This window comes from Herpailurus yagouaroundi, unplaced genomic scaffold (genome assembly GCF_014898765.1).
Source record: "Herpailurus yagouaroundi ecotype Mexico unplaced genomic scaffold, PumYag 28, whole genome shotgun sequence".
Lineage (NCBI taxonomy): Eukaryota > Metazoa > Chordata > Mammalia > Carnivora > Felidae > Herpailurus > Herpailurus yagouaroundi.
This window is the reverse complement of record NW_024412376.1, coordinates 135,323,344-135,345,472: the sequence shown is the minus strand read 5'-3', so window position 1 is coordinate 135,345,472 and position 22,129 is coordinate 135,323,344. Positions and strand designations below refer to the sequence as shown.

The following is a 22,129-nucleotide window of genomic DNA, read 5'->3' as shown; positions in this document are numbered from 1 at the left end:
TCCTTCCTTCCTTCCTTCCTTCCTTCCTTCCTTCCTTCCTTCCTTCCTTCCTTCCTTTCGTAGTTGCCTTTGAATTTGCCATATACACTTATAAGTGCCCTTTCACATAACACTGTACTAGTTCACAGGTAGTACAAGTACTTCGTAACAAAATCCACATTTCCTCTCTCCTGTCCATTATAACATTTGGCATTCATTTCACTTACACATAAGGTTTAATCACCAGGTACTTCGTTGTTATTGTTTTGAACATAATTGATCTGTTAGATCAATTAAGAATAAGAAAAATCAAAGATTTTACCTTTTTCCTCTAATGCTTTTCCTTTCTTTATGTAAATTCTAAGTTTCTGATGTGTTTGTTTTTCCTACTTCCTGAAGAATCTCTTTTAATATCAGTTTTTTTTTATGTTTATTTATTTTTGAGACAGAGAGAGACAAAGCATGAACGGGGGAGGGGCAGAGAGAGAGGGAGACACAGAATCAGAAGCAGGCTCCAGGCTCTGAGCCATCAGCACAGAGCCCGACGCGGGGCTTGAACTCCCGGACCGCGAGATCGTGACCTGAGCTGAAGTCGGACGCTTAACTGACTGAGCCACCCAGGTGCCCCATGAAGAATCTCTTTTAATATTTCTTACAAGATAGGTTTGCTGGCAACAAATTTCCTGTTTTTTTAAAAACTTTTTTTTAACGTTTATTTATTTTTGAGAGAGAGAGAGGGAGACAGAGCACGAGTGGGGGAGGGGTACAGAGAGGGGAAGACAATACGAAGCAGGCTCCAGGCTCTGAGTTGTCAGCACAGAGCCTGACGCAGGGCTCAAACCCACGACAATGAGATCATGACCTGAGCCGAAGTCGAAGTCGGATGCTTAACCGACTGAGCCCCCCAGGTGCCCCTCCAATTTTTATTTGAGAAGTCTATTTATCTTTATGTCTGAAGACTAATTTTGCAGGATATAGAATTTTACATTGGTGGGGCTTTTTGCTTTCAGCACTTTACGTTTATTTGTTTGTTTGTATGTATGTATATTTGTACCCAGTATCTTTGCTCCTGTATAGGCAAGGGGTTTGGTTGGTTGGTTGGTTGGTTTTCTGGCTCCTTTCAAGTTTTTCTCTGTTTTTGATTTTCTTCAGTTTGAACATGATATGCCTAGCTATGAATTTTGGTGGATTGATCCTGTTTTATGTGTTGTTTTTTTTTAAGTTACTTATTTTGAGAGAATGTCTGTGAGCATGAGTGGGGAGGGGCAGAGAATTGCAAGCAGGTTTTGTGCTGGATTTCAAGAACCTTGAGATTATGACTGAGCTGAAATCAAGAGTTGAACGCTTAACTGAGCCACCAGATGCACCGGGATTAATCCTGTTTTATATTCTCTGAGTTTCTTGGATCTGTGATTTGGTGTTAGTCATTAATTTAGGGAAATTCTTAGTCACTATTGCTTCAAATATTTCTTTTTTCCCTTTCTTCTCCTTCTGGTATTCCATTACTTGTATGTTACACCTTTGAGTATTCTGTTTTGTCTTTTTCATTTGCTTTTCCTTTGCATTTCAGTTTTGAGAGTTTCTATTGACATTTCTTTTAGCTCACGGATTCATTTTTAATTTTGTTACAATTTTTTTTTTTTTAATTTCTAGCGTGTTCTTTTGATTCTTTCTTAGAGTTTCCATCTCTCTGCTAACGTTACCCATCTGATTTGGATGTCAAATTTTCCCATAATAGCACTTAGTATATTAATCACAATTTAAAATTTTTAGTCTGATTCTAGCATTTCTGCCATCAGAGTCTTTTTTTTTTTTAGTGTGCCTTATAATTCTTTTCTTGAAAGCCATGCATGATGTACTGGGTAAAAGAAACTGAGGTAAAGAGGCCTTTGGTGTGAGACCTTCTGTCTGTCTGACCAGGGATTAGTCTCTGTTTACTGATTGCTGTAGTGTAGATGTCAGAATCTAAAATCTCCTCTGATACCCTTCTTTTTGTCTCCCCTGTTGCCTTTGGGGTTCTTTAGAGACTTTTTTTTGTTTGTTTATTTAGTTTGAGAGACAGAGAAGAGGAACAGAGAGAGGAGAGAGAATTTAAAGCAGGCTCTGCACTGTCAGCACAGAAGCCTATGTGGGTCTCAAACTCACAAACTGAGATCATGACCTGAGCTGGAACCAGAGCTGGATGCTCAACCAATTGAGCCACCCAGGCACCATCTTTAAGTAAGGTCTGAGACCTGCAGTTCGAGTTATAACCCCTGTTATTGCACAGGAACCCTGTTGATGTGGTGGCTGGGGGAGGGAAAGCACTTTATAGTCTCAGTCTATATAGTCTCTATATTATTGGGTCTCAGTCTTTTTAGCTGTGATTTTAAATGCTTCTCAGTCCCCTTCCACCCTTAGATGTTACTGGAAGTCTGGAGGGATTTGGAACCGGATATTTTCCCGTAGCTTAGTTTGGTTAGATCTGTTAAAAAAAACTCTAGTTGGTTAGGGTCTGGTGAAAGTTTCTCTTGAGGAAAGGCCTTATTAGGCAGAATACCCTGGGTGTAGAGGCATCTGGGTGGCTCAGTTCGTTGGTCTGACTTTGCTCAGATCACCATCTCATGGTTTGTGAGCTCAAGCCCCACGTTGGGTTTTGTGCTGACAGCTCAGAGCCTGAAGCCTGCTTTAGATTCTGTGTCTCCCTCTCTCTCTGCCCCTCACCCATTCACACTTTGTCTCTCCCAAAGAATACCCTGGGCTTATTTCAAAATGGCTTCTTTCTCCTTCCTCCTGCCAGATGCATGAGGGCATTTTCTCTTATCTTCACTGTGTAAACGTGGTAGGGATCCTGGAGGTAAAAACTCAACAAAAGTGGGAAGGCTTCTTGGGAGTTTTTCACTTTAAAATTCATCCTGATTGTGTCTCTAGCAGTTTGTCAGTTACAGTTTAGGTTTTCCTGCCTGAGTAATGGTTCATGCAGAGATGCTTGTGAGCTTTTGCCCTGGTAAGTTTTGAATGTTATTTTCTGTCTTCTCAGTTTTGGGGGCAGCAGTTTGCCCTGAGACTTCAATTCTCTGGTGGATTTAAGAAGAGTTGTTGGGGGTGCCTGGGTGGCTCAATCGGTTGGGCGTCTGACTTTGGCTCAGGTCATGATCTCACAGTCCATGAGTTCGAGCCCCGCATCGGGCTCTGGGCTGACAGCTCAGAGCCTGGAGCCTGTTTCGGATTCTGTGTCTCCCTCTCTCTCTGACCCTCCCCTGCTCATGCTCTGTCTCTGTCTCAAAAATAAATAAATGTTAAAAAAAAAAAAAAAAAGTTGTTGATTTTCAGTTCCCTTTTTTCCTTCTGTAGGTGGGAGTGATGTCTTCCAAGTTTTTACATGTTGGATTGGAAACCAGAAGTATACTCATTTATTTTTGTTTGTAGTATTCTCTATTAAATTGCACCATAATTCTTGTGGACAACTCTCAGTTAATGGATACTTAGGTTATTGTTTTTCATTATATTTAATGCTTCAGTGATTACCATTATGGTTATATATTTTTTTCTACCTATAATGAAATTGTTTCTTTACGCAGTTTCTAGGAGTGGTAATACTGGGTTAAAGAGTGTGACAGATTGTATGGTGTTAATACTTCTTGTTGTATTGCCATTAAAAGGGTTTCTGAGCTTTATTGGTATCCCTTCAACTTTAACTAGCATTAGATATTAAGAATTTTGACAATTTAGGGGCACTTGGGTGGCTCAGTTGGTTAAGCATCTGACTTTAGCTCAGGTCATGACCTGGTTCATGAGTTCAAGCCCCACATTGGGCTCTGTGCTGACAGCACAGCACCTGCTTAGATCCTCTATCTCCCTCTCTCTCTTCCCCTCCCCTGCTTGTGCATGCTCTCGCTCTCAAAAATAAACATTAAAAAATTTTTTTTTAATTTTGCCAGTTTAGAAAATGAAAAATGTATGATAAGATTACTTTGCATGTGGATGTCCAACTGATCTAGCACTGTTTTTGTTGAAAATATTTTTTTTTCTCTATCCAGTTGCCCCTTTGTCAAAGATTAGTTGACTACATAGGTATGAGCCTTTCTGAGTTTCCTATTCTGTACCATTGGTTTGTGTGTCTTTCCTCTTACCAATACAATGTTGTTGATTTTAGTAGCTTTATAGTAACCCTATCAGAAGTGGGATTTAATCCAACCAAAAAATGGGAAAAGGAGTGACTGTTCTCATACAAGATAAAGTGAAGTAGTGTACAAACGTGGCTGTGGATATCACCTTTGTTTTCATATTCTGATATGATTGTAAACATTAGAAAGTTTTAATCCAGGCATGTTTTAATTCTGGGCATGTATTTCTTTTATAAATTAGAGCTTGTTTAAGCCAGTTCTGGAATGTATGGAGCCCTTACTATGTGCTAGGTACTGAATTAAATTTAGACCCTGTTCTTAAATTCTTGCTCCCAGTAAGTGACTTTTAAAAGACTATGCTTGATCAGGATGATTATGTTAGGGATCACATCCCAGACTTAATTCCTGAAGATTGTTAAATAGTTCACACTAGTAGTGTGGGAAAAGGTTAGAATTTCATTGAGGATAGAAAAATGAGACCTACACAGCTTACATTCACATAACTTTCTCTTTGAAGTGTTCTTTATATGAGGTCAGTCATTTATTTTTTCATTCTGGATTTCACCCATTCTTCCCCATTCCATCTTGTTCATTACATTATCTGTCATCCTTTATTTTACTTATTTTATTTAAAGATTTTATTTTTAGGGACACCTGGGTGGCTCAGTAAGTAGAGCATCTGACTTCTGCTCAGGTCATGATCTCAGATCATGATCTCTGCTGTCAGCACAGAGCCCGCCTCGGATCCTCTGCCCGCCTCTCGCTCTGCCCTTCCCCCATTTGTATGTGCATATGTTATCTCTCTCAAAAATAAACATTTAAAAAAAAATTTTCTTTTTAAGTAATCTCTATACCCAATGTGGGACTCAAACTTCTAACCCTGGCATCAGCAGTCACATGATCTACTGACTGAGCCAGCTGGGTACCCCTGCCATCCTTTATTTTTACCCTCTCCCTCTCCACTATAGCTATCTCACTAGCATTTAAACATACTATTTAATGGTTAAGAAAACTTGTCCTTCTACCCTCTTTCTCCAACTTCTGCTCTACTTCTCACTCTTTATAACCAAAATTTGTTCTCTGTATGGTCTCCATTTCCTCACTTCTCATATACTACCCAATTATAGTGGATAAATTACCATTTGACTTTTGCAAGGACCATCAGTCTTTTTAACGTGTTTTGCAGAAAAAATTCTTTATGTGTTTAAAATAGTTTTCAAACAGTACCTTGGTCTCCCATTTACCCCAGATCCATAGTTCTTAGTTTTACTACGCTAAGCAAACCACTATTGCCAGTTTCTTATGTATGTTTCTGGAAGGTGTGTGTGTGTGTGTGTGTGTGTGTGTGTGTGTGTGTGTACACACATTCAGGGCTTTCAATGTAGAGAAAATAACTATTTTGCTTATTTTTTTCTTTATGCAGTCTTAAGAGTGATATTTGTAAAATCTAAAATTTCTTTGAGTAAGTGTAAAATAAAAATTCTAAATGATAAAATATTGTGTTATAGTGTAAATAAAGGTGTTTTTTTCTTTTTGGCATGTATCAGGGCATCCTGTAACTGATGGTATATTAGAGTCAGTGAAATAAAATGTGTATATCTTGGCTCACGAGTCATTTTTCAAACCTGGCTTCACTAATTATTAGCTCTGTGACCTCCTTGTATCTCAGATTCCTTATTGGTAAATACATAAAATTGTTAATGAGGGTTAAGCGAGTTATTACATATAAGTCAAAATGCTACTTATAAGGTGTTACATAAGTATTAGCTATTATTATTACTGTCAGCAACATTAACTTACTCTCTCCTTAAACATTTTTCTTCTTTGGTGCCAGTGATAACAGACTATCCTGATTTTTGCTGTCTTGCTCATCCTCATATCTTTAGCCCAGATCACTCCTGAACTCTAGACCTGAGTTTTCTTTTTTTTATTTTATTTTATTTATTTTTTTATTATTATTTTTTTATTTATATATGAAATTTATTGTCAAATTGGTTTCCATACAACACCCAGTGCTCATCCCAAAAGGTGCCCTCCTCAGTACCCATCACCCACCCTCTCCTCCCTCCCACCCCCCATCAACCCTTAGTTTGTTCTCAGTTCTCAACAGTCTCTTATGCTTTGGCTCTCTCCCACTCTAACCTCTTTTTTTTTTTTTTTTTTCTTCCCCTCCCCCATGGGTTCCTGTTAAGTTTCTCAGGATCCACATAAGAGTGAAACAATATGGTATCTGTCTTTCTCTGTATGGCTTATTTCACTTAGCATCACACTCTCCACTTCCATCCACGTTGCTACAAAAGGCCATATTTCATTTTTTCTCATTGCCACGTAGTATTCCATTGTGTATATAAACCACAGTTTCTTTATCCATTCATCAGTTGATGGACATTTAGGCTCTTTCCATAATTTGGCTATTGTTGAGAGTGCTGCTATAAACATTGGAGTACAAGTGCCCCTATGCATCAGTACTCCTGTGTCCCTTGGATAAATTCCTAGCAGTGCTATTGCTGGGTCATAGGGTAGGTCTATTTTTAATTTTTTGAGGAACCTCCACACTGCTTTCCAGAGCGGCTGCACCAATTTGCATTCCCACCAACAGTGCAAGACGGTTCCCGTTTCTCCACATCCTCTCCAGCATCTATAGTCTCCTGATTTGTTCATTTTGGCCACTCTGACTGGCGTGAGGTGATACCTGAGTGTGGTTTTGATTTGTATTTCCCTGATAAGGAGCGACGCTGAACATCTTTTCATGTGCCTGTTGGCCATCCGGATGTCTTCTTTAGAGAAGTGTCTATTCATGTTTTCTGCCCATTTCTTCACTGGGTTATTAGCTTTTGGGGTGTGGAGTTTGGTGAGCTCTTTATAGATTTTGGATACTAGCCCTTTGTCCGATATGTCATTTGCAAATATCTTTTCCCATTCCGTTGGTTGCCTTTTAGTTTTGTTGGTTGTTTCCTTTGCTGTGCAGAAGCTTTTTATCTTCATAAGGTCCCAGTAATTCACTTTTGCTTTTAATTCCCTTGCCTTTGGGGATGTGTCGAGTAAGAGATTGCTACGGCTGAGGTCAGAGAGGTCTTTTCCTGCTTTCTCCTCTAAGGTTTTGATGGTTTCCTGTCTCACATTCAGGTCCTTTATCCATTTTGAGTTTATTTTTGTGAATGGTGTGAGAAAGTGGTCTAGTTTCAACCTTCTGCATGTTGCTGTCCAGTTCTCCCAGCACCATTTGTTAAAGAGACTGTCTTTTTTCCATTGGATGTTCTTTCCTGCTTTGTCAAAGATTAGTTGGCCATACGTTTGTGGGTCTAGTTCTGGGGTTTCTATTCTATTCCATTGGTCTATGTGTCTGTTTTTGTGCCATAGACCTGAGTTTTCAACTATGTACTTGGCCCTTAGGATATTCAGTTCTCAACATGTCCAGAACTGAATTTTTTATTTTCCCTTTCCCCAAACTCTGACCTCCCAATTTCTTGTTTATCTTTAGTTTAATTGTACTGTCATCTACTCAGTGGAAAAAGCAAGCTGTAAGAGTGATCCTTGTTTCTTCTTTAAGAGATTATACACTTTGTTTTAATAGCTTAGTCCTAGAACTCTTACCTCTCTTCTCTCTCTTAATTAATTTACTTCGTTTCATCTAAGTAGATTTTCTCTCTGTTTCTGCTTTAACCTACCTGCAGGCTTTTTCCCTTCCCTATAGTTGGTTATTCTTTAAAAGAATCAAATCTCATTGTCGGGTTACAACTTTCAGTGTTTCTCATTGTTTTTCATGACCCTGCATAATCTGGCTCCTGCCAACCTTTTTTGCTTCATTTCTGCTCCTTTATTCTGTGTATTCTAGGCACATGGGTGGCTTTTCAATTCTTAAACATGCTAGGTCCTTTTTTGCTTCTGTTTTGTACAGGGTGGACTCTCTACTTGAAATGCCATCATTGGCTTTACCAGATTAAATCTTTTAATGGTAGTTTCCTCAGGGAAGCTTTTTCTTAAAGATTCCATCTTTGTTAAATATTACTCTCATGATATCCTGTACTTCATTTAATAATATTACAAATTATTGTTTAATACTTAAGAATAAAGGCTCTGTGGGAATAGGGTGGGTTAGAGAACATTTCTGGTCGATCATTTTTACCACTCAATCCCTGTTAGCCTTGTGAATAGTGTTAGCCTTAGAATAGGATACTCAGTAAATATTCATGGGGTTAATATGTTCAGAACTTTAATTATTCTGCATTATAGATTGTGTGAAGTATGTGATAGAAATTCACAAAGTAAAATTTAAATGACACACTGTTGTAATCGGAGAGGCTATTATTTCCTGGTTCTCTAGAGCTGTACTTGTCCAGTACTGTAGCCACTGGCCACATGTGACTCTTTTTCAAGTTTTAAAAAACTTTTTGAGTTTAAAAAATGTACAATTCAGTGGTTTATAATATGTTCACAAAATTGTGCAACTGTCACCATTATCCAACTCCGAAACATTTCCCCTAAAATAATCCTTGCACCCATTAGCAGATCTTTCCCATCTCTCTTCCCTCTCCTCTCCTAATAACCAATAATTTACTTTCTGTGTCTGCAGATTTGCCTATCACATGTGTCTTTTGAACACTTGAAATGTGGACAGTCCAAATTGAAAAGTGTTACAATTATAAATTACACACTGGATTTTGAAGACTTAGTATTTTAAAAAAATGAAAATATCTCAAATTTTATTTTGATCATAGGTTAAAATGATAGTTATATATATATATATATATATATAGGAGATAAATAAATCATTGAAATTAGTTTCTCTACTTCCTTTACTGTTTTTAATGTGATTACTAGAAAATTTTAAAGTACATTTGTGACATACATTATTATCTATTGAACAGTACTGTTCTAGAACTTGCAGTTGGTAAGGGTCATAAATGTTCCTCATGGCCTTCTAGTCTCTTAGTTTCCATGTCAACCTGCTTTGGGTATGTGACATGCCCCAAGTTTCAGAGGATCTTATTTTATTTTACTTTATTTTATTGAAAGTGAGTGGGGGAGAGGGGCAGAGGAAGAGCAAGAATCTCAAGCAGTCTCCACACCTAGTGCTGAGGCTGACATGGGGCTTGATCTCTTGACCCCTGGGATCATGACCTGAGCCAAAATCAAGAGTCAGATGCTCAGCCAAATGAGCCACCTGGACCCCCCTAGAATTTTTTTTTATAACTGCTTGAAAGGTGGAAATCTTTCTTATTTGGGAGGGCCTTAGGATAGTAGGGGAAAGAGAAGTCATTTATATTAAATTATGTGAACATAATGGCAACTGTTAAATCTTAAGCCTCTGAGGCACCTGGGTGGCTCAGTCGGTTCAGCATCTGACTTCGGCTTGGCTCAGGTCATGTTCTCACAGTTCATGAGTTTGAGCCCCATGTCAGGCTCTGTGCTGACATCTCAAAGCCTGGACCTGCTTCAGATTCTGTGTACCCCTTTCTCTCTGCCCCATCCTGCTTGTGCTCTGTCTTTCAAAAATGAATAAACATTAAAAAATTTAAAAAGCCCTTTTAAGCCTCATTTCCAACAAATTAGGAAAAACTGAATTACACATTCATTTGCATTACACCCTAAATTTTGGTAGCTGTGATTTTTTAAACCTTTTTTTTTTCTTAAGTGAGAGTGCTAGCAGGGGAGAGGAGCAGAGGGAAGAGGAGAGAGAATCTCAAGCATACTGAGCATGGAACCCAGTGGATACTCAGTCCCATGACCCTGGGATCATGATCTGAGTTGAAATCAAGAGTTGGGTACTCAACCAACTGAGCTACTCAGGTGTCCCACTACTTGTGATTTGACTAGGACACAAATTAATAGTTTCTTTACTGGATATAAGAATTTATTTATAATTTTAGGGGTAATGTAGAGCTATATTTGTCTATCTAAATTTAGGTTGAAATTTTTAGAGTAAATTTTCCAGAGTAAATACAAGTAAGACTAATGTGACAAATCGTCCTTAAAAAAATATACAGTATTGGCTTTGGTGGAAGTTTTCTGCTCCAACATCATTGTTAAAAGTCAACATATTACAGTGTTAAATGACTATACATTCAGCATTTACTATATGTTGAGCATTGTTTTATATACTGTATTAGTTCATTAAATTCCCCCATGAACTGTATGTAGTAGGTACTTTTATAATCCCCAGTTGACAGATGATGAAACTGAGGTACAGAGTGGTTAATTAACTTGCTCAAGGTCACATAGTAAGTTTAAACAGGTTAAATAATAATGTACTTAGAGCTTGTTTATGTATGTATGTATGTATTTAGAGGCAGAGACAGTGTCACTGGGGGAGAGACAGAGAGTGAGACAGAGAATCCCAAGCAGGCTCCACACCATCAGCACAGATCCTGATGTGGGGCTCGAACTCATGAAACCATTAGAGAACATGACCTGAGCCAAAACCAAGAGTCAGACACTTAACCAACTGAGTCACCCAGGTGCCCCTGTACTTAGAGCTTTTATGATAAAATCTTTGTTTTTAGTTTTTCCTACTAGAATGTAAGCTCCAAGTGGGCAGGGACTTAGTTTTGTTCACTAACACTTGATATTTCTTTCTGGCATATAGTAGAACCCAGGAATTATTTGAAAGAATTTTGTGATAATGGTATCAGTTCACCAAAAGACTTGGCCTTGGAAATCTATTAAAACTGCTTTAAGTCCGCACCATTGCAAATTGGCAGTAATGTTAATTTACCACATCCAAATTACGTTCAACATTATGTGCTATTTTGCATATTTTCTGTTATATTTTAATAGATTATTTTAAAAATCTTTACTAGGAACTGTAGTTCTATTCATCTCTTTTCCTTTTATCTGTTAGAAATGCATTGGAGCAGCAAAGGGACATCAGAAAAATCAAGACCAGCAGAGGTCCCACTGTGTGTTTAGTTGAGTTGGCAGAAGGAGGTATAGAAAAGCAGTTTTGCAGGTGTTCTCACAAAAAAATGTAGTACAGTGATAACACATTTCTTCAGGGTTTCATCCAAAAGCCTTAGCATTCCTGGTCATTAAAATGAATAACACATTGTTTTGTTATTTATTTTAAGAAACAACATTTCCATTCTTAGACTGGAAACACAACTGTGAAATAAATTTTATAAAATAAGGCTTTGAAAGCAAAGGTTTTTAACTGTCACTTCTATCCACAATATTCTCATTTAAATTGGGTATGTATTCTCATTTTACAGTAATAAAATTGAGAGATACTAAGTGACTTTGCTGAATTAATGCCACAAGTAAGTGGCAGAACTAGGATTCAACTCACATCTGTCCGACTTCCATACTTTTTAAAATACTGTCATTTTTTACCATTTTCCATCTTCCTTACAATACTTGAGTCTTGAGTGGGATTTTAAGTTAGTTTGCTGAGAGCACTGGTATCAGAATTTTGGATTGTGGAATAAACTGGATATTAAACTGTGGAGGTAACGAAGGGTAATTGTTACGTGATGGAAAAAAAAAGCTGTGAAAAATCTTTAACTTTCCATTTTCTTTTTATCTTTGGTTATCTGCAGATAAGTACCTTACTCTAGACCATATAGGATGCTTCTTTATAATGGATTCGTCATGGTGATTGTATTTTTTTTTTTTATCTAATTTAGTAAAATTTTCATACACTTATAGTGTACTTTCTCTAGAGAAAAGAAAGAAAAAAAAGACCCATTTTCCTCTAATTATAATTTGGGGGTAATGAGGACAGAAATAGGACAGAGGTATACTAATAAAATTAGTAGTTCTTATTTAGCATTTTACTAACTCAAGAATTGGTGGCAATCCAGAAGGCCGCTTTTCTAATTTCTGTTACCTCCTCTTTTCATCCCAAAACTTTAATCATGTCCTTTAGTATCCTGACATTTTAGGGCTATTAATTTCTTTTTGGAAAGGGAGTACTGTGGGAAGCTATAAAGAACTTAGAAAGCATTGATGATGTGCAAGATCTAATTACTCTTATTTTACTTAGAACTGTCAGGGGAGAAATGGAAGTCCGTAGTTCTACTTGTGGCTTCTTAAATTGGTTAGTGAAAGTGTATATGGCGCCTCTGATTTTCATTTTAACATTCATTCCTGTGCATACTAGATGAAGTATTTTATCATTGGTAAAATTGTACATTTCATCTTCTGCAAATACCAAGGATGTTAATGATTTTTTAGGCCATAGGATAAGAGTTTGCCATGGAATGTTTATAATTACTTTTAATTTTGGTATAAAATTAATTTCAGAAAAATATGAAATACTTTGATCCCAAATATTAAAAGGTTATTAAATAAACCTAATTGTAATGTTTTTAAAATGCATAAAGTTTTAAAATCTTATTAAAAGATAAGATTAATTAGGAGTCATGTGAAATCTTTTAACATTTGGGTTTTAAGTTACAGATTTTTTTCAGTACTTAACATTCTGTATTAAAACTGTTTAGCATAGCAAAAGAGTAAAAATGGTATTTTCTGTTGGAAGTTGGGGGAGGAAGGACCTTAAAACAGTAATTCTTACATTGTCATCCATTAACAAGTTTGAGAAGGTAGGTTTGAAATAAAAAAATTTATTGAAATCTGGTGAGGCTTTTTCCATAAGAGCAGATATATTGTGTTACTTAGGTAACAAAATATGAAGTCCTAACCAAAAAAATGAAAATGTAACTGATATATTAAGGATTTATGTTTTTAACAATTGAGAAAAGGAGATTTGCCACATTAGGAATATAGACCTAGACTAGTAAAGTGTAGTGTAGATTGGAAAATATAAGTGGAGAGCTCGTTTGCAGATGGGTCTTTTGAACATGAATGTGAATTCCACTGGAGGGTTTTCTGAATCATTTGAAGGTCACCGTTGACTCAGAATGGATTGAGAAATTGAAATGATACTATAGATGTGAAAGGACTTAGAGAAATACAAAGTAGGAAATAAATAGATATAGATAAATTTAAAAGTCTTTTGAAAAGTAGGTAGTTGCCACTGAAGTAAACTAAGCAGTTTAGCTTAGTTTAAAACTAATCAACTTAAATTGAAGAAGGCATTAGATGATTCTAGTGAGGCATTGATGCTTCAAGAATTTTCATGGAAAGGGAAATTAGATGCTTGGAGTTTTCACCATCTGGGTAGATGGTATATTATTTCAGTTAACCTAAACATCTAGAATTGTGGTTCAATTGAGACTTTATACACTAACTGGCTTTTAGTGACCTTGAATTTTCTGTTTATATGAATAGAATCCATGTAACCTGGGTTGTAGTATAACAGCATTCATCTACAGATGAATAGATGGATCACTTTGGACTGAACATACATGAAATTGGCAAATGTAAAATAGGTGTCTGCTATTTTTGTCTAAACATTCCAGTAAAGTCAGCAAGCCATTGTACTGTTCAAAGTGGTGTTATTTCATTAAAAACATTGAAGTGAAAAATTGTTAGTTTTTTGGTTTTAAATATTCTTAAAACTGGCTAATTAAATCCTAGAAAAGCACAGGCAATTATTTTTACTAGAGGAGATAATCAAGTTTATGAAAGAGGGTCTTCAAAATTTTTTATAGGTAATACTTTAAAATAGGCTTTTTTCTTGCTGATATGACTAACATTTATTTTCTGTTTATTTTTAAGACGAGCAAAAATCAAATTAAAGTAGATCTTGTAGATGAGAATTTTACAGAATTAAGAGGAGAAATAGCAGGACCTCCAGACACACCATATGAAGGCAAGTACTTTTTTCTGTATCAAAATATTGTGTGTATTAGAACTTGTCTGAAACATTAAATGAGAATAATCTTAAGCATCCTTAAACTACATGGAAGGTAACTTCATTTGGCTTAGGGTATTACAAGAATATTTAAATAATAAATTTAGGTATTTATATAGACTGATTTTTCTTATTGAATTTTAGCTAATTTTTTTCTTTCCCCAACATAGATTTAGTTAGGGCCAAATTACAGGTTATATAGTTAGAATTTAACAGGGGAAAACATCTAGCATGTCAAGCCTCTAATTTACATGGACTATAGATGCTCAGTTATCCTTCATATGGTATCTATAACAAACCTTGCCTTAAATTTCTGACTGATAAAATATTTATTAAAAAAGCTTCCCTCCCGTTTGTCATTTAGCATTTCATTCATTCGTTCGTCTTCGTACAGGCTGTATTCCAAATATTTAATTTTCTTTATTCAGGAAAGCTTTGAGTGATCGTTTCAAGACACATAGAAAAGAAAGGAGGCAACTTTGCTGAACTTTGTGTTCACAGATTTAGTCTGTAGCTACTTTAGACAGTGGAATTGGGTGGTAAGATAGAAGGAAGCTTTATAGCTTTTTATTTCCTCATTAGGCAAACCTTCGGTAATGAATATTGTTATAAATTTGGGTTATATAGCATAACCAAGGTTCTTGCATATAATAGGCACTCAAATGTATGGTTAATAGAAATCATATAACAGAATTTGTAGTAGTAGCATTTATTGACTTATTTTTAGAGCTTTACATGTGTTTTCTCATTTAATCCTTGCAACAAACCTTATGAGGTAAGTAGTTATCATTGTTTCATAGATGAAGAAATTTAAGCTCAGAGAAGTAACTTGTTTAAGGTCACACATCTAAATGGCACATCTGGGATTTGAGTCCTAATAGCCTATGACTTCAAACCCTGTGTTGCTAATTACTTTCTGCTTTCGAATGAATGAAGATTGACTGAATATTGGAAGTGGTGGTTATGTCTATTTTGATTGGGGCAGTCTGTAATGAATAGTTAACCAGAAGTTACCAGAAAACCAAAAGTTATCAGAAAAATTCAATATTCTAGAATATCTTTCAATTTTCATTTAAATTTTTAAAGACCCTAGGATGTCTTTAGCATATTCTACCAAATCTTAAATGATAAAATTTTATTTTCTGTTTTATAGTTCATAATTGCCATTTCTTGACCTCATTTAGTTTTAGATCATTTATTGAGTGCCTCCTATATGCCAGGCCTTGTCTGGATGCTTTCATGGATGTTATTCATTTAGTCCTTTTGGCAGTCATTAGGTGGAAAAGAGATCTTTCATTGTCTTATAAAAATCAAGTTCATCTTAATAGTAGATGTTGTATGTAATGATGCACTAGCTTCTTCTTAAAGGCAGGCATTGTAAATATTCTTGAATTTTTTAGGTTGTTTAGGATAAAAGACAGTACAGCAGTAGCATTATCATTCTAGAACTCTTCCAGCAAACTGGTATTTATAAACAAGGCACTTCCTGAACCAAATTAGATAGGTAGAGTGTTCATTATTCTCTTAGCAACCCTTAATAAAAGTAGATGAATTTTTAGAAATTGGATATAATACTCATTTGTAGTAATAAGTTATATGTATATATGTGTGTGTGTATATATGTATGTACATATATACACACACACACATACACAAAACATATTCTTTATTAATTGGAAACAAGTTTGGTCATATTTTAAGTGTTTATTTCTGCTGCTGCCACTAAGTGAGACATTAATGTTGATAAGACTGGTTGGTTTGTATTTTTGTTTGTTTTTTGATAGACTAGTTTTAATATGCTTTTTGTATAAATTGTATTCTTTTTATCATAAAACTATTGAAGAAAAGCACTGAATATTCAAGGGCATAAACTTAGATACTATTTTTGAGACATGAACATGAGGAGTATTTTGATAATATTTATTGCAGGGTTGATAGTTTTTGATAGTTTTTGTTTTGTCTTTTAAACCTCAATAGCTAAGGCAAGTGTTTCCATGTAGAATGTTAAAACGTTTATAATCATCATTAACTAATGAGGCAACTATGTTGTGTTAGAAGTAATCAGATTGAAAAGTAGAATACCCATGGAAAAATTACTGTATTGCACATGTTATTTAACTCTCTTTTCTTCTTTTGCCTTAAGAGCTGAGTGGCAAAGGAGCAATTTAGTTCTTGAGCCTTTTTTCCTAAGAGGAGTTGTGAATTTATGGAATAGTTGTTGATATTTTAAAAACCTTACCCCTTCCCTGTCTTCCTTTTAGATTAAGTTAAATTTAAAGATTATAAAGTTTTAATACCTAAAGCTGTTCTTAAAGAAGAAATGATTTATAGCGAAAACTTTTAATATGAATAATGTAGTTATAAAGTTGTCTTAGTTCTGTCACTCTGATATATTTATATCCAATAATATTATGATTAGTGTTAGTGGTTATATGTTGAAAGTTGTCAGAAAATAAGGCAAGACAGAGCATATAAATGGCATGTAGAGTAAAAATAGGATTGGGAGACTCTAGTCCACTATTTACATAGTATATCTGGGCTCTCATGCCCCTAAGAGAGAGTTTTGGACATTCAAGAAGGAACAACTTTATATGAAAGGTTATAGAGACCATAATCTAGAATTTATCAGAAAAAGTAAGATTCTTAGGAAAAAGAGCCTACACATTAATCAGGACAAATTTATTATACTTCTATTTGAAGCTATCATTTGTAACTGTAAATATAAATATAAACAGGTGTATCTATATACACAAAACTTTCTCAGGTACTCTTCTCTTACCTATCTTGTTTGTTTCTTTTGTTTTGACTACTTTCCTTTATGTTTATTTCACTGTTGCCATATGCTTTGTGATTTCAGGCACATGCATCAGTTCAACTCATGCATCAGTCATTATGGGATTCCATTAAAAAGAATTAGCAAGAAAAGGGCTTGAAGAAAGTGGTTACGAAGTGAATTGCTCTTTTGTTTTTCTCCCAGATCCACATTCATCTATTCTTAACAATGGAGGAAGTGGATTTGAGAAAATCCAAGATATATTGAGAATGGAATGTATGAAATTTTGAAGTTAATAATGCTAGTGCATAGTTTTTGTTTTATTTTACTTTCATTATAGAAAGTTTAAGATACATACAGAAGACAAATGGTATAATGAATCCTTGATATACTCCTAATCCAGCTTTAATAACTATCAACTCAGGGCCAGTCTTTGATCTTATCCATCCCTTGATTATTTTGATGCACATCCTATGCATAGTTTCATATGTAAATACTTCGGTAGCACAGTTTTACTATGTTTTAGAATAATGAATATTCTACATTAATGGGTCATAAAATCTTAGGATTAGAAGGTTCCTTAAAGTTAGGATTCAAATTCACCCTCTCATCTAGTGGAAGACTTCCCCTCCAGGGTTTTTTGAGAGACCATTATCTTCCCCTTGAATTACCCCAGTTAATGGGAAGCTAGATAAACTTTTTTTTTTTTTTTAATTTTTTTTTTTAACGTTTATTTATTTTTTTGGGACAGAGAGAGACAGAGCATGAACGGGGGAGGGGCAGAGAGAGAGGGAGACACAGAATCAGAAACAGGCTCCAGGCTCTGAGCCATCAGCCCAGAGCCCGACGCGGGGCTCGAACTCACGGACCGCGAGATCGTGACCTGGCTGAAGTCGGATGCTTAACCGACTGCGCCACCCAGGCGCCCCAAACTTTTTAAAAATATGTATTGGGCTGCTAATTGCTCAAGATAACTTCAAAACAGAAAGTTGCCTTCTGTTTATATATTACTGGTTAGAACCACCTCTTTTGTTGTGTTTAAATACCTATTTAAAGGAAGATAATAGCTTTTTGTCTTTATGCCTACCTGTTACTGTCGAATTTTATTTTTTAAATTTTAACAAGAAGTGTTGGCCTTTAATTTAGGGCACAAGTTAAAAGTTTGGGGCATTTCTGCATGTGAGAGAACCAGTTAGAAGTAGATTTTTTCAGTTTATGACATAACCTTATGTCCTTTTTCTCTGTACCATCTCTGCCTTTATACCTCCTTACTGTTTTGGTTTTTTTTTTTTTTTTTTTTTTAATTCCTTCCATATTGTTTGTTATTTAGCAACTCTTCTCAATGTGGACTAGAAGAAACAAAAGGAGATGGGACCTGTATTACCTAATTGTTCCAATGAAGCATTGGATTGTCTGTGGATTTAATGTATTCATCTATCTCCAGTCCTATTATTCACTGATAAGCTAATATAGTTATATACAATGGCTATTTTATATGCTTTAAATAACCTTTAAAAACTAGTGTTTTTTTTATTATTTCCTTTTTGGGTTTCAGTGTTAAAATGAATTTGTTGTAATTGAATATAAAGTAGTACATGTTTTGAGATGTTGTATCACTGTATTTGGCTTCACGAATTTGACATGAGCAGCATTCTTAACTTTCTGTTTTCCCCGTTTTTTAGGAGGAAGATATCAGCTAGAAATAAAAATACCAGAAACATATCCATTTAATCCCCCTAAGGTATTGTAAGCCTATTTTTTGTGCATGAACTTCTAAAATTTTTTTTTTTCCCATTTAATTTATATTTTGGTGCTTACTAAGATTACAGCTTTTTGAGTTGTATGTGTAAATTTAGTGTGGACAAGATTTCAGGTAATGGCAGATGGTTTGCTTCTGGAATTAGAATGGAAAGCAAGCTTACTCAGAGGCAGCTAGTAATGGCTCTAGACAGGAATAGGAGTTTCATCTGACAATGGCTTAAATTCTAGGTCTGGAAAAATTGGCAGTGTTCCCAAATTTAGCGAACCCTTATACAAATTCTTACTTGCCTTGAAGAAGTATTTTTTTAGGGAAGAATATATTCTGAATTCATTCAGTAGTTATTTGAGTACTGTGTGCCAGTATAGCAATAAATAAGACATACTGTCCTTCCTTTCATGGAGCTCACATTCTAGCAGGAAAATAAAATTACGAACAAACAATTGTAATTGGTGAATGTTAGAAGACGAAACAGAATGCCCTGGGTCATGTATAACAAGGGGAACTGAATTAAAACTTATTTTTTCACTAAACAGCTTCCTTTATTTTATTTAAAATTTTGTTTTAATGTTTATTTATTTTTGAGAGAGAGAGAGAGACAGAGCGACAGAGAGACAGAGAGACAGAGCGTGAGTAGGGAAGGGGCAGAGAGAGAGGGAGACACAGAATCTGAAGCAGGCTCCAGGCTCTAAGCTGTCAGCACAGAGCCCGACGTGGGGCTTGAACTCACAGACTCTGCGAGATCATTACCTGAGCTGAAGTCAGACGCTTAACCAGCTGAGCCACCCAGGTGCTCCTGAACAGCTTCCTTTTAATCTTTTGCTGTCATCACTTTAGTTAGGCATTCAACTTTATTACTTTTCCTGTTTTGCCTATTAAATCACCTTTCTATCTTTGCCACTCCTGTTCATCCTTTGCACTGCTGTAAATCTTCTTAAAGTGCAGTTTTGATGTTTCTTTTCTTTCTTTGTTACCAAAGTCTAAACTCCTTAGCTGGGCATTTAAAACCTTCTACAGCTGGACCCCAATCATCATGTTTTGGAATTTATTCAACCTATTGGTTGTTCCCATTTAAGAAAAGACATGGTAATGGAAGTTCCAGGATGCGTTGGGGTCACCTACCAAGTTTCGAGCGTCTATTATTCTGTTGCTTATGTACATCTATTTTCTGATAACACCAGTTTGATTTTTTTAATTGTCATAAAATACACATAAAATTTACCATTTTAACCATTTCTTTTTTTATGTCTTTTTTTTTTTTTTTTTTTTTTTAACGTTTGAGAGAGTGCAAGTGGGGGAGAGGCAAAGAGAGGGGACAGAGGATCCAAAGTAGGCTCTGCATTGTCAGGCTTACAGCAGCGAGCCCATTGTGGGGCTCGAACTCATGAACTATGAGATCATGAGCTAAGCCAAAGTGGGAAAGTCAACTGGGCACCCCCCATTTTAACCATTTCTAAGTGTAATTCAGTGGCATTAAATATAGTCACATTGTTGTGCAGTCATCACTACCATCCATTTCCAGAACTTTCTCATCTTAATCTGTTAAACAGTAACTCCCTATTACTTACCCCATGCCCACAGCTCCATAGGCAATGTTCTACTTTTTCTGTATGAATTTGACTATGTGAGGTACCTCAATTAAGTGGAATCACACAATATTTGTCCTTTTGTATCTAATTTCACTTCATATAATGTCTTCAAGGTTCATCCATATTACATACAGCATGTATCAGAATTTCATTCCTTTTTAAGGTTAAATAGTATTCCATTCATATATGCTACGTTAAAAAAATTTTTTTTTAACATTCATTTATTTTTGAGAGAGAGAGAGAGACAGTGCAAGCAGGAGAGGGGCAGAGAGGGAGGGAGACACAGAAACCAAAGCAATCTCCAAGCTCTGAGCTATTGGCTGAGAGCTCATGACCTGAACTGATGTTGGATGCTTAACCGTCTGAACCACCCAGGTGCCCCTATATATGCCACTTTTTTAACCATCAAGGAAGAAACATTTTGGTTGTTTCTACCATTTAAGCCTGGTTGATTCTTTTTTCTTGCTTTTTTTTTTTCTAGTATAAAAGTAGTTTGCGCTTTTTGTAGAAATTTGAGAAAATTACATATTGAATTATTTTAAAAAACATTTTTCAATATTAGCACTTAGAGATGGCCACGGTTATTAAGTTTTTATCTTATATCTGTGACTTAATTTTCATCCTCATCCTGGTTGCCCTCCACTGGTTTCGATCTAGGTTGCAGTGTAATCATTGGAATGAATAGTCACTTGAGGATACTTTAAATTGTTGAATACCATAAATTTAACAGAAGATTTTATTTTTTACTTTTTTTTTAAAGTTTATTTATTTATTTTGAGAGAGAGACAGGGTGAGTGGGAGAGGGGCAGAGACAGAGGGGGAGAGAGAGAGAGAGACAGAGAGAGAGAGTCCCAAGCAGGCTCCACGCTGCCAGTGCAGAGCCTGATGTGGGTTTCAGACTTCCAAAACCATGAGATCGTGACCTGCTGCCACTTAACTGACTGAGCCACCCATGTGCCCATAAACAGATGTTAAACGTTTAGTGATAAGGTTGCCCTCATAGCCTACAAAAAATTTTTAATGGAAACAAGGAGGAAGAAAGAAAAGACCTCAAAAGAGACTGCCCTCAACCACTATATTTTTTACCATTAAATAATGGCAGTAGCAGCTGTCACTTGGTTTGTGCCAAAAATTTTATATGCCTTTCCTGCGACAGTGTTTATAATAGTCCTAATAAATGAGGGAACAGAGGCCTAGAGGTTAAATAGAACACAAATCCCATAAGGCCCAGTGTGCTCCACTTTTTTTTATCTTAATGAGGAAGGAGTGAGTCATAATCTCTAAAGCAGTAAATATGACTCCACCAAGAACAAGAGCAATTCACTGAAGTTCAGATGTACTTCAGCCATTTAACTGGCTTTATGATTTATTTTAAGAAATCTCTGTGCCCAACGTGGGGATCAAACCACAATCCTGAGATCTAGAGTGGCGTGTTCCAAGTGAGCCAGCCAGTCATCCTTGGCTTAATGATTTTAGGCAAACTGTCTTAACTGCTGTGTGCCCCAGTTTCTTCATCTGTAAATCCTCCCTTGGGATTATAAAGATTAAAGGAATTAATCCATGTGAAAATTATTTCAATAATTCTATCAAACATTTTTTCACATATTTGATACATCTGACATCAAGATACACCTTTCAGTGGATGTGATGTCATAATTTAATTGGCAGAGTTTTTTTCTTAGGGTACATAATCTAATGGTGTATTAAATAATTCATGGTACCTGAGATTTAATGAAATAGTAGTACTTAACTATGCCTACACAAAGTAAGCATTATGTAAATATTAGCATTAACCAGCGACTGCCACTCTAAAAGGCCCTTCTTGAAGCAGTCTGTTGGCTTCCCTCTGTGACATCATTTGAAAATTCAGCATTAACACTTAAATTTCCTGTATAAATTGAAATTCTCATTCATTGCCGGAGGGAGTGTAAAATGTTGGAGTTGCTTTGGTACATAGTTTAGTCAAAATGGTTAATACAGGGTTAGCTTATTCTACTTCTAGGTATCTACCCAACAGAAGTGAAAACATCTGTCCACATAACTTGTACATAAATGTTCATACCAGCACTATTCATAATGACCCAAAAGTGGAAATGACATAGATGTCCATCAACTGAATGGATACACAAAATGTGGTAGGTTCATGCCATGGGATATTATTTGTGTTAT

At 35.8% G+C, this 22,129-nt stretch overlaps 1 protein-coding gene and 1 long non-coding RNA gene across 2 annotated transcripts in view; one reads left to right on the top strand and one right to left on the bottom strand.

Moving 5' to 3' along the window:
* UBE2K (ubiquitin conjugating enzyme E2 K) overlaps positions 1-22,129 on the top strand; it is a 73,967-nt gene that overhangs the window by 28,862 nt on the left and 22,976 nt on the right. The window contains exons 2-3 of the mRNA XM_040485326.1: positions 13,704-13,797; positions 18,295-18,353. Of these exons, the coding sequence (XP_040341260.1) occupies positions 13,704-13,797; positions 18,295-18,353 (153 nt within the window). The remainder of the gene's footprint in view (positions 1-13,703; positions 13,798-18,294; positions 18,354-22,129) is intronic.
* On the bottom strand, positions 5,850-7,548 carry LOC121036771 (uncharacterized). The gene is made up of 2 exons (XR_005793475.1): positions 7,448-7,548; positions 5,850-5,996 (listed from the first exon to the last, which is right to left on the bottom strand). It is a non-coding gene; the product is annotated as an uncharacterized LOC121036771 (long non-coding RNA).